The sequence below is a fragment of the Prionailurus viverrinus genome, chromosome B1 (genome assembly GCF_022837055.1).
Source record: "Prionailurus viverrinus isolate Anna chromosome B1, UM_Priviv_1.0, whole genome shotgun sequence".
Lineage (NCBI taxonomy): Eukaryota > Metazoa > Chordata > Mammalia > Carnivora > Felidae > Prionailurus > Prionailurus viverrinus.
The window spans coordinates 58,848,955-58,861,290 of record NC_062564.1 but is presented as its reverse complement, the minus strand read 5'-3'; the positions used below and the strand labels follow the sequence as shown (position 1 = coordinate 58,861,290).

Below are 12,336 nucleotides of genomic sequence, written 5' to 3'. Positions count from 1 at the left end.
ACAGCTGTGGTACGTCTGGGGTCAGGTACCTTCCAAGTTTGCTTTTCCTGTGTTCTCCCCACCACCCCACCCTCCTTTTTTTTTTTTAAGAAAGAGGGAGGAAGGGAGGAAGACAGAATCTTAAGCAGTGCTGAGCCTGATGCACGGCTTGATCCCACAATCCTGGGATCATGACCTGAGCTGAAATCAAGAGTTGGATGCTCGACTGAGCCACCCAGGCACCCCCATAAATGCAGTACTTAAAGCTATGGCTATTAATTCTAGTCTGAGAAATAAATTTTTAGTGCCCACATGTTAAAGGCAGTAGACAGTGACTTCCTGTGACATGTCAGAGGACAACCTTGGTTGCCTTTCACATGTAATTAGGACATCACCATTTAGATGACTGACCGTCTTACAGCACATGAAAGAAACCAGCTAGAAGAGCTGTATACAAGTTTTTAGTAAATATTTCCATCAATTTATTTTCTGTATTCCTTAAAAACAAAAAATTCACAAGTTTAACACTTATGCTCTAAAATATTGTACACCAAAAGAAAGCCAATTCTCATTCATGCTGCAAGTTGGTCTATGTTCTCTTTACTTCTGTTTGCCAGATGATCTTCAATAATTTCTGCAAAGAGATTCCTCTTCAACAGATTATATGCAAGAGGTAAAAGCTGGCCGGCAACTTTATGAAAATACTGAAAAACACAAGAACATAACATTAAGCAAGAATATAGCAGATGCCCTACTGAGTAGCAAAACAAGCCCTGCAAAAGCTTGTTTAACAAAGCATACTCTCCCATCGTTTTAGCTACTTTCTCAGTTGACTAGGAACAGTAAAATGACACAGGCACTTAGCATTCTGTCCAAGAGGCAGTCTTTAGTTCTAAAAGACTGATGGCACATCTTGAAGAAAATTCAGAAGAAATCTAAAAATTGTAAGTTTCCTTATTCCCTTAGATAAGGTTTATCATCCTTTTTACTTGCCCCAAACTATATGCTCAAATGCTTTTCCCTGCTCTAGTGTATCCCGACCAGTTAAGATTTTAAATCATTATTTTCCCTTAGTTGATACTGTAAGAATAGGTATGCTGGATTTGAGTTTTCAAATCACACTTATTCCCTCCCTTTTATCTTCAAATTCTCTCTCCTCCACACACCACGGAACCCTGCTCCACCCCTTAAGTCACTGCCTTAGGTTTATCAAGTGACTTGACTACTGCTATTACATATACACACACTTGAAGAGAAACTGGCACTGCTTTTGTTATAACATTTAACACTTACTCTATGCTAAGTACTGTGCCAAACCTGTTCACACGTTCTTCAGTTCTCACAACCATTTTCAATTACAGTGATTCATGCTTGTTGGGAGGCCTGGCATTATTGTGATTGGCCAATGACTGTGATTCTGGCTGTTAAACATTTTATTTTTACTAATAACCATATGTAAGGTAGGCAGAGAAATACAGTAATACGGTTTAGAGCAGAGTTCTCAAAATAGACTCCCTTGCCCAGTGGATCAGCTTAACCTGGTAACTGGTCAGAAGTCCAAATTCAGAACTCACCCAATAACTCAATCAAAACTGGTGGGGGAGGAGGAGGGCAGTTCACCCATCTGTGTTTGAACAGGCCCTCCAGGTGGTTGTGATATGTGAAGTTACAGAGCTGCTCGTTTAGTCTTGGTCTTTACAGCTGTCTACAGAACAGCTTGGTAGGTGACATGGCAGGTTAAATGAGGAAGGTCTGTGCACATGTGCAGGCATTTTATAGCTAAGGGACACAGATACGACAGTGTTGGAAAAACTGCCCAGTCTTACACAGCTACTAGGTGGGGAAGATGTGATTTAAAACCAAACAGTTTAGCCCCAGAAATAGGTTACAGCCTCTACACCTTTAGGCAGCTATGGTGAATAAACACTGTGTTAACTGTTAAGTAGGTTTTTCCTATTGAATAAGCAAAGTTCATGATTAAAAAAAAAAAAAAAAAAAGCAAAAAACAAAAAACCCCTATTTTAAATAATTTCATTTAAAGCCTATTTTAAGACACAGTAGCCCCCCACCCTGCCCCCGTTATTCACAAGGGTTAGGTTTCAAGACCCCCAGTGGATGCCTAAAACTATAAACCCTATATATTCTATGTTTTTCCATAAATTAGGCATGGTAAGAGAGTAACAAGAATAATAAAATAGCTTCTATTAGGATATATGGTTATAATTCTGTATGAATCTGGAAACTTTCAAAATACTGTACTAATCCTTCTTATGATGATGTGACATGATAAAATGCCTACAAAAGATGCAGTGAGGTGAATGATGTAGGCATTGTGATGTATAGTGTTATACATCACTATATAGTGATACAGTGTTAGGCTACTACTGCCCTTCTGATAATATCTCAGGAGGATCATCTGCTTCTGGTCCACAGTTGACTGTGGGTAACTGAAACTGCCAAAAGTGAAACCGGGGATAAGGCGGGGTGGGGGTCGGGGAGGACTACTGCAGTATCTATTCTTCATCTAGGAATTCAAGTGTAACAACAAGTACCCCCCCACCATGACGGAAAAACAAACGGAGCCCCAGGAAAGCTGTGTGTACACACCCACACACATACCCAACTAAAGGGCATATATAAGTAAATACATATATAAGCATCTAATAAGTAAATTCACTTAAATGTAAACCTGAAGGCAAATAATCTTGGTATCCACCTTTGGCAGAATACAAGATGAATTTGAAATAAATGTTTTCAGACATCTGCTTATCCCAAAGTTCATTCTGAAACATAAGCTGTATTTACATCCTACCCATGCTCTTGCTTGAGTATGCCCGTATGTGGGGCAGGGTGGGGAAAAGAAGGAAGGTCTGGTGATGGTTGGGAGGTAGAGTTTTTACTCACGTGTGAGCCATAACAAAACAGATCCATTCCCAGCTCAAGCCCCATCCCATAATCACATTCATCGTTAGCGAACTGCACAAAAGTCATCATCTCCTGAATGGGAGCAAAAGCTTTTAGTCTGTCCTCATCACTTGGTGCCTCAACAATTGTCTTGCAAATTTTCTTGAGGTTGGCTGTAAGAAACCAAGGATATAAAAAGATGATCACCCATCATCAAAGGTAAAAAGATATTAAGTTGGGTTTTTCCTGATCAGTTTTTGTACAACAGATACCACTTTGGGTGGCACTATAATTTAGAATGGCAATCTTATAATGTCTCTTAAGATAAAAATGGCCTAACGAAAAAGATTTTTAGCAAACTGAGACTATTTTACCGTGGATCTAGTTGTGACCATGATATATAAGCTTTCAAAGATTTTCAGTAGCTTAGTCCATGGATCAGCAAACTGGACAAACCTGACCCACCCTGTTTTAACTGCCCTCACACTAAGAATCTTTTTCCATCTTAACTTGTTGGAAAAAACCAAAATATATGGCACATACAGAGACCTTATGTAGCCCACCTCCAGGCTAGTTCATATCAGGAATTGGATTAAAACAACAAAACATCAAAACAGACCATAAAGTTTACTCCTTTTTGCCCTGTCCTACGTATTCTACTAAAAAGATACATGCATAGAAAAAGACAACAATATAAGAAATCCTTGCCAAGGGGCACCTGGTTGGCTCAGTCTGTTAAGCATCTGACTCTTGATTTTGGCTCAGGTCATGATCTCACGGTTCATGGGTTTAAGCCCAATGCCAAACTCAGCGCTGACAGTTCAGAGCCTTCTTGGGATTCTCTCTCTCTCTCCTCTCTACCCCTCTCACAGACGAGTGTGCACACACTCACTCTCAAAATAAATAAACTTAAAAAAAAATCATTGCTGAATTAAACCTTTACCAAACTGTAATTTGATATAAGAACATAGATAAACGTTAGAAATTTTCTCTAAAAAGTCAGTGGTTTAACATTTTTGGGAGAGCTTTCAACTTTTTTTTTTTTTTTTTTTTTTTTTTTTTTACCACTTTCTGGATGCCAGTGTGCATCAGATCTCAGGATACATATGAGAATGAAGGTACTGAATAGTATCTAATTAACTTCCTTCTTGACAGACTATACCTTTTTGACAAACTACTTCCATGAGGATAATCCAATAATGAAAATATTGGATGTTACTTAAACCAACAAAGACACATTTCTAAACCAAGTGGCTCCTATATTGGGGGGAGAGGAAAATTCGTTAGAACATGAACAGTCACACCTAAGCATGGTACATGATTTTAAGTTATATGTATAAGGCACAATATTCTATTCATACTACCTGTTATTAAGAGTGGTAAAGAAATACTAGGGTTTTTAACCTCTGAATATGAATATGTTTGACTCAGTTGCACCAACTGTACAGAACGTATGCTGTGAGATCACAAAATGTACTTTTGTTCCTTTTCCCACATTTGGTAGATCCGTATCACATTGACCAAATTACACTCATCACCTATGTTCCCGGCTATAAATAGGTGACATATTTATTGGTTTGAAACTTTTAAAAAGATTTTATATATAAACTTCATAAGCTTCCTTTTCTTGAGAAAAAAGTCAGTGCCAATCATTTCCAGGAAACAGATTAGGTCTCCATCAAAAACCTTAAGGATGGAAAACAAGGGGTTCCTTCCTGCACCCAGGGAAGATGTAGCTAACTGAGACCTTAGAATCTCACCACAGTGTTCCAGGCAGCCACTACAACTCAATTAGAGTTGGCGTGGAAGCGAAGACCTTCATATTTAAAGTTTATCCCTTTTCTGATGTCTTCTACTTTCACTTCAGGCAAGTCATAAATGGACTACAAAAGAATAAGCAATTTATAACAATTACTGAGCTACTAAAATACTAAAGAACAGAGATGAAAATACTCAGCTCCCCACCAGTGTGAAGAAAAATATGTCCTTCCACCAATAAAAGCTTCCACAAAATTTCGCTTAACAGAAGCCCAAACTTAATACCTAAATGAAGTCTTAAATTAACTACTCAAAAATGTCTTAAATGTTACTATTCAAAACAATGATTTAGGAGCTTCAATACTTATTTTATCCTTTTTAAAAATAATTTTTTTTTAATGTTTATTTTTGAGAGACAAGAGATCAAGTGCGAGCGGGGGAGGGACAGAAAGAGAGGGAGGCACAGAATCCCAAGCAGGCTCCAGGCTCTGAGCTGTCAGCACAGAGCCGGATGTGGGGCTTGAACCCACAAACAGTGAGATCATGACCTGAGCCGAAGTCAGATGTTCATCCGGCTGAGCCACCCAGGTGCCCCTTATTTTACCCTTCTATTACCACCAACTGGAATACCACCACTTGAGCCAAGCCACAGTGGCTGCGCCAAAGTAAAAGACAACTAGCTAAGCAGTTATTCTTTAATAATTTTTAAAATAAAAATTTTTGAGAGAGAGAGAGAGCACGTGTGTGTGAACAGGGGAAGAGCAGAGAGAGAGAGAGAGAGGGAGGGAGAGAGGGAGAGACTGAGAAAGAGATATTGAGAGAGAGCGAATCGTAAGCAGGCTGCACACCCAGTGCAGAGCCCAATGCAGGACTTGATCCTACCACTATGAGATCATGACCTGAGCGGAAACCAAAAGTTGGACGCTAAACCGGCTGAGCCACCCAGGTGCCCCTAGCTAAGTAATTATTCTTTAGTTAGCAGCAAGCACTTTACAGTCAGAAAGACCCAAGTCTGAAATCCAGTTTCCACGTGAAAATGGAAATAAGACCTACTTTAAAGAGTGGAGTGAGGGTTACTATATATACATCAATTGATACAGTCTATGATATTTATGAATTGCTCAATAAATGGTTATCTTTATTTTTTTTTTAATTTTTTTAATGTTTGTTTATTTTTGAGAGAAAGCACAAGCAGGGGAGGGTCAGAGAGAGAGGGAGACACAGAATCTGAAACAGGCTCCAGTCTCTGAGCTGTCAGCACAGAACCCGATGCGGGGCTTGAACTCAAACACTGTGAGATCATGACCTGAGCCGAAGTTGGATGCTTAACCAACTGAGCCACCCAGGCACCCCAATAAATGGTTATGTTAATTGCCAGGTTAGAATGTTATGTTTAAGCAGCTTCAAAAGGGAAACTGTTTGGAACAGACTACACTGTGATCTCCTGAACACTGTCACACATTAACATACTGCCAGTCAACTATACTTCCTGCCACAGTTACCTAGGCAAAAGCAAGATGATATTAGGTCCCTAAAAAAGAAAAAAAAAAAGGAGAAGGAAAAAAATATGTATTAGGTCCCTAACTTTATGCCTTGCTGCACTTCTCAATCAAAAATCATTAAACCACAGAAGGATCTAATGTCTAGAATGGTAGAAAAAAGTAGAGATAAGTAAAAATGATCTTGGACATAATATAGAACCACAACCAGAGGAGGGTGATAAGGTTTACTCCAGGGTACTACAATTTAATACTTACCACGCCTTAAGTTTTAGTGACTCCTGTATCTACAACATTTTCAGCCTTTCCCAAACAAGACCATGATTCTACTTTATAAAGCTGCAAATGCACTAGCACACAGGTAGGCAGAAGATTAGAGCATAAGCAGAAGACTGAACAGTAAGTAGCTAGAGCCTATATGCCTTCCCCATTACAGATGGATCACCTCTGACTTCAAAGAGGATAGGGACAGAGTAGCCTGTCCAACAAATAAAGCGTGGGCTACCTATGTAATTAAATTTTTTCTAGTATCCATATTAAAGAAATATGTGAAACTAACATTAAGATATTTAACTTAACCCAGTATATCCAAATAGTAGCATTTCAACATATAATCAATATAAAAAATTTTCAGTTTTTAAAGTTAAATGAATTAAAATCAAGCAAAATTACAAATCTAGCTCCTCAACTGCGCTAGCCACATACAAAGTGCTCAGTAGCCATGTGTGGCTGGTGCTTATCATATTTATTATACAGCTCAGCCATATTCATTTTCCCCACAGAAGTCCCCGAAAGTGGTAGGGGCATGGCAAAAACAGTTACACATGAATAGTCGTGATAGATGACATTCTAATCTTGGCTGGAGACTGCACAACAAGGTTTGAGAACAGCTGCTTTAGAGAACTGATTAAAAATGCAAATTTCCAAGTGCCAACCCCAGAGACTATAAACCAAGGTGCTTAGTTCTGTTCTGAGAAATGGATGACCAATATTGTATGTGTTGGGCAGGAATACTTGGTTCTTCCTTGAGGAAGTGCGAATTCTGCTTTCTCTCTAAATATTATCCCTCTAAGAAAAGGATGGTAAATAAAGGAATGCCAACAAAGCTCTTCAAAGTAAGGGAATGGAGGAGAGGAGAAAGTTGAGAAGTGATTTTTTCCCCCTTTATTCAAAATAGCAATAATTAGATTTTGTGTATAAACAGTCCATTTTCAAAGAGTTTTTGTACTTATAAACAAAGTAGTTCAGGATCTCGGGCTTCTGAAAGCTAAACAGTCTTATATACAGATGAAAATTTTTTCAGACAGGACTAAATTTTGGGCAAGCACTATGCTAATAAAAGCACCTTACACACGCTTTACACTTCAAACATCTCTATACATGAATGGTATCCACCATTATCAACCATTTTACAGATGAAAAAGACAAGGTTTAGTGAGGTTAAATAATTTGCTTAAGGTTACACAGCTATAAACCCATTTTTAATTCAGACGTGACACTAAAACTTGAGCTTGTTCTTTATCCCTAAGATTTAGTGACTGTCCCACAAAAGACATACTTACTTACCTACTTCTCAATAGAAGGAAAACCTTCCTCATATGTTTACATAAGAAATACATTACCATCTGTTTCAGGGAGTTCTCTGTACCCAACATCATTTTTATCTACTGGGACAACCAAGCCTGCACCATGGAAGGTCTTTGTCACAACCTAAATTTAAAAAAAACATAAAATCAATTGGTAAACAGACAAAATAGACATGGTAGGTAACAACGACAAACTCGCCAAAATAAATGCATACACGCAAACCCTCAACACTTTACAAAAATTTTTAATGTTTATTTATATTTTGAGAGAGAGACAGAGCACAAGTGGGGGAGGGGCAGAGAGAGGGGGAGACACAGGATCTGAAGCAGGCTCCAGCTTCTCAGCTGTCAGCACAGAGCCCTGAGCTGAAGTAGGATACTTGACCCGACTGAGCCACCCAGGCACCCCAAACCCTCAACACTTCTGTCCAAATGTAACATTGAATGACATTTTATTTCAGTAAATTTGGAGTCCACAGCAAAAATTTCTTCAAAATTAGCTAAAAGTCAAATCCACGAAGAAATGACAGAGCAATGAAAACGGCTTTTACTAATCGTGGCATCCACACAGAAGTCTGTAGCCTGATTTGATAAGGAGGAATGCCAATGCATCCTATCCAGAAGAGGCAAGCCAGAATATTAAGTTTCCTTTTAGGTCCATGCATTTTCTAGGTAGGAAGCATAAGGAACTGAGCCTAAGAGGACAAGGAATAGTTTCTCTTAGCAGGAAAATGTGGTGGAACAGAATTCCTCTTGTCCATCTTGCCAAGTTCAGGTCCCCCTTTTTCACCTGGAAAATTCAAGCTTGTTTTGCAAACTTCCCCCAAATAGAGCAGTTTCCAGTTTTGTGGTGCCCTTTCCAGAAGCACAATAACATAACTAGTGATCTTTTATTAAGCGGTAATCTTCAAAGACAAAACAGGCCCAACCACAACTACCACCATAACCCTTCCCATCGACATTCTTCTTTTTATTCACAACAGTGGCCTTATTAGGTCTTTCCTCAACAAAACAACCACTTCAAATGTTACACTTATTTGTGCAGGCCAGTGAAAATTCCCAAGGCAGAAGGACACAAGCCCAAAACTTGTTCATTTTAAAGTCTTCTCACCTAAGTCTCTATATCTTAAAACCTATTTCATATTTCACTCAGATGACCCCACTCTCTTGCACCTTTCATTATCTTTCTTTTTTAACATTTTTTTTAAATGTTTATTCATTTTTGAGAGAGAGAGCTCGCACGTGCGCATGCAAGTGGGGGAGGGGCAGAGAGAAAGGGAGACACAGAACCTGAATTAGGCTCACGCTCTGAGCTATCAGCACAGAGCCTGACTCTGGGCTCAAATTCACGAACCATGAAATCACGACCTGAGCTGAAGTCGGACACTTAACCGACTGAGTCACCCAGGCACCCCTCATTATCTTTCTTAAGTAACAGAAGGGACAGATTATTCAAAAGAAGTTCTCAGGAAACAGCTCACCATTTGGAAAAAACAAAGTCATATTTATATCTTACTCTTTATACCAAAATAATCTGCAGTTGGATTTCAGGATTAAATGTAAAAATAAAACCATAAATCTACTAGGAGAAAAGGCAAATATTTTTAATAATTTTAGAGAAGATTTATTTATAGATTTAACTACATAAAATTTAAAAAGTCATGTAAAAATCAAGAATAAAAGATACTCATAAAAAATACCTGCAATATATATAATAAAAATAAGATTAATGTGGCGTGCCTGGGTGACTCAGTTAAGCATCCGACTTCAGCTCATGTTATGATCTCACAGTTTATGAGTTCAAGCCCCACGTCGGGTTCTGTGCTTAGAGCTCAGAGCCTGGAGCCTGCTTTGGATTCTGTGTCTTCCTCTCTCTCTGCCCCTCCCCCACTCATGTGCTTGCTCGCTCTTTCTCTCTCAAAAATAAACAAACATTAAAACAAGATAAGAGTAATGTCTTCAAACTATAAAGGAGTCTTAAAAGGAAAAGACTAACATCCAAATTAAAACACAAGTAAGAAAATGTAAATTCTAACCCTGACAGAAAAATGGCCAAAGTTCAAGCAGTTCACCAAAGAAATACAAATGGCCAGTAGATAAGTGAAAAATATTTAATGACCTTTATAATCAAAGAAATGCTTAGAAACGACATATCATTTTACGCTCATGCAAAAGGAAAAGGCTAATAGGGACTGCTAACACACAGCAGTGGCAAAAGTATAGGGAGAACAGGCACTCCTACATTGCTGGTGGGAATGTATGTACCCTCGCTTAACTTGTAGTGGGTAGTTTCGCAAACAAAGAAAATAAAAACTCCACAAAATGAAAATAAAAACTCCAGCAAAGAAAAACAATACACACGCAGCCACTTTAAACGACTATGGACCCGGCAATACTACATCTAGTAATTTCTGAGGAAATAACCAAATGAGTGTGCAAAGAAAGGTGTAATAGTTATATATGGCCAGGTGTGTCCTATTTGTGAAAAGTTTTAAGCAACCTAAACCATGAACATAGCACAGTGATCTACACTCAAATATTTATGAAATGGATCTTCAATTTAGCAATATGAAATGATAATCAATTTTAAGTATAAAAAAGGTCATAAAACAGTATTGATAATGAAAGAAAAAGAAAGTGATATAGCTACTAGCTTCATCTTCTACTCAGGCTAATGCAAAACAAAACCATGGGATGGATATATTTTCACATTTTTCATAGATGATTAACTGCACTAATTCTCCATAAAGAGGTATCAATTATTAGCAAAGCACCAGAATCCCAATTTTATTATGAAGACTAGGGTTACAAATTTAGGAAAATCTTGGGCAAGGGTGGGGGATATTCTGATGCATCAGAATCAGAGGATGGAATGACAGAATGATGTACTCGCATTTTACAGCAACATTAAATCAGTGTTCATTTTTAAAAAATGAAATCTAGGTATAAAGGTAAAATGGCATATGGCCAATCAGTAAGATGGTGTGGAAAGAAAGCTAAATATGAAAGACGTGAAATTGGGTCTCAGGTCACTTAAGATTTTCGACAGGGAATAAAGCCTCTGTAAACCTCGATTTACTGATCTATAACACAGGATGAGAATTCCTTTGCTGATTTGTTGCAGAGGTCGAATGAGGTAACTCCTAAGGGCTTTGTATTCCAAAGCACCATAAAGTACCATTAAGAATAAAAACAAGGGGCGCCTGGGTGGCGCAGTCGGTTAAGCGTCCGACTTCAGCCAGGTCACGATCTCGCGGTCCGTGAGTTCGAGCCCCGCGTCGGACTCTGGGCTGATGGCTCAGAGCCTGGAGCCTGTTTCCAACTCTGTGTCTCCCTCTCTCTCTGCCCCTCCCCCGTTCATGCTCTGTCTCTCTCTGTCCCAAAAAAATAAATAAACGTTGAAAAAAAAAAAAAAACAAAAAAAAAAACAATGATTTCTAGTGTAGCATATAGTGCACTATTATGCCAGAATGGATATATTACTCTCATACAGAAGGACAAAATCACTAACTCGCATATACGAGTGGAATTGAAATTTTTGAAACTAGAAATATATTAATTAAATGAATATCTGACAGCAGAAGTTCTTTTTAATAGACAAGGAACCAAAAAGCAGAATCATCAACCTATTGTATTTGGGAGGATAAAATAATGGTTGTTTTTTTAAGTTCTGTTTTTCCCTTTATGTTTTTACCAGCTAATGTTATGGAAAGAAAAACATGTACTAAAAAGAAACCTCATGGGGAAGGGAGCCAGGATAAACATACCTATGAAATTTAAACTCCAATTATATCTTTCAACGTTTATTTATTTTTGGGACAGAGAGAGACAGAGCATGAACGGGGGAGGGGCAGAGAGAGAGGGAGACACAGAATCGGAAACAGGCTCCAGGCTCTGAGCCATCAGCCCAGAGCCCGACGCGGGGCTCGAACTCACGGACCGCGAGATCGTGACCTGGCTGAAGTCGGACGCTTAACCGACTGCGCCACCCAGGCGCCCCATAAACTCCAATTATATCTTATAGTTATGGAGAAGAATTAAATCTCATTTGAAATAAATTACAGTTGATGGTAGAAAAATAAAATAAGGCTCTGATGAAAGAATTTATTATAAGCTCTTCTGTCCACAAATATACAGTATTTGCATATCAAGCAAATTAGGAATACAAAATTACAAGGCAAGAAATGCTACCGTTCCTGGGGTGCCTGGATGGCTTACTCAGTTAAGCGTGAGACTCTTGGCTTGGGCTCAGGGCATGATCTCACAGTTTGTGAGTTTAAGCCCCCATCAGTCTCCTCTCTGATAGGGCAGAGCCGGCTTGGGATTCTATCTCTCCCCCTCTCTCTCTCTGCCCCTCCCTTGTTCACTCTCTCTCAAAATGAATAAACTTAAAAAATTTTAAGGGGTGCCTGGGTGGCTCAGTGGGTTAAGCATCCGACTCTTGATTTCAGCTCAGGTCACGATCTTAACAGTTTGTGAGTCTGAGCCCAACACTGGGCTCTGCACTGACAGTGCGGAGCCTGCTTGGGATTCTCTCTCACCCACCCTCCTTGTCTCTCTGCCCCTGCCCTGCTTGCTCTCTCAAAATAAATAAATAAACTTAAAAAAAA

The 12,336-nt window shown here is 38.9% G+C and overlaps 1 protein-coding gene across 1 annotated transcript in view; it reads right to left on the bottom strand.

The window, feature by feature from the left end:
• Positions 1-431: 431 nt before the first annotated feature.
• LOC125163385 (histone PARylation factor 1) overlaps positions 432-12,336 on the bottom strand; it is a 29,711-nt gene continuing 17,806 nt past the window's right edge. Inside the window, exons 6-8 of the mRNA XM_047855020.1 lie at positions 7,763-7,850; positions 2,884-3,056; positions 432-683 (exon numbers count right to left, since the gene is read on the bottom strand). Of these exons, the coding sequence (XP_047710976.1) occupies positions 552-683; positions 2,884-3,056; positions 7,763-7,850 (393 nt within the window). The 3' untranslated portion in view covers positions 432-551. The remainder of the gene's footprint in view (positions 684-2,883; positions 3,057-7,762; positions 7,851-12,336) is intronic.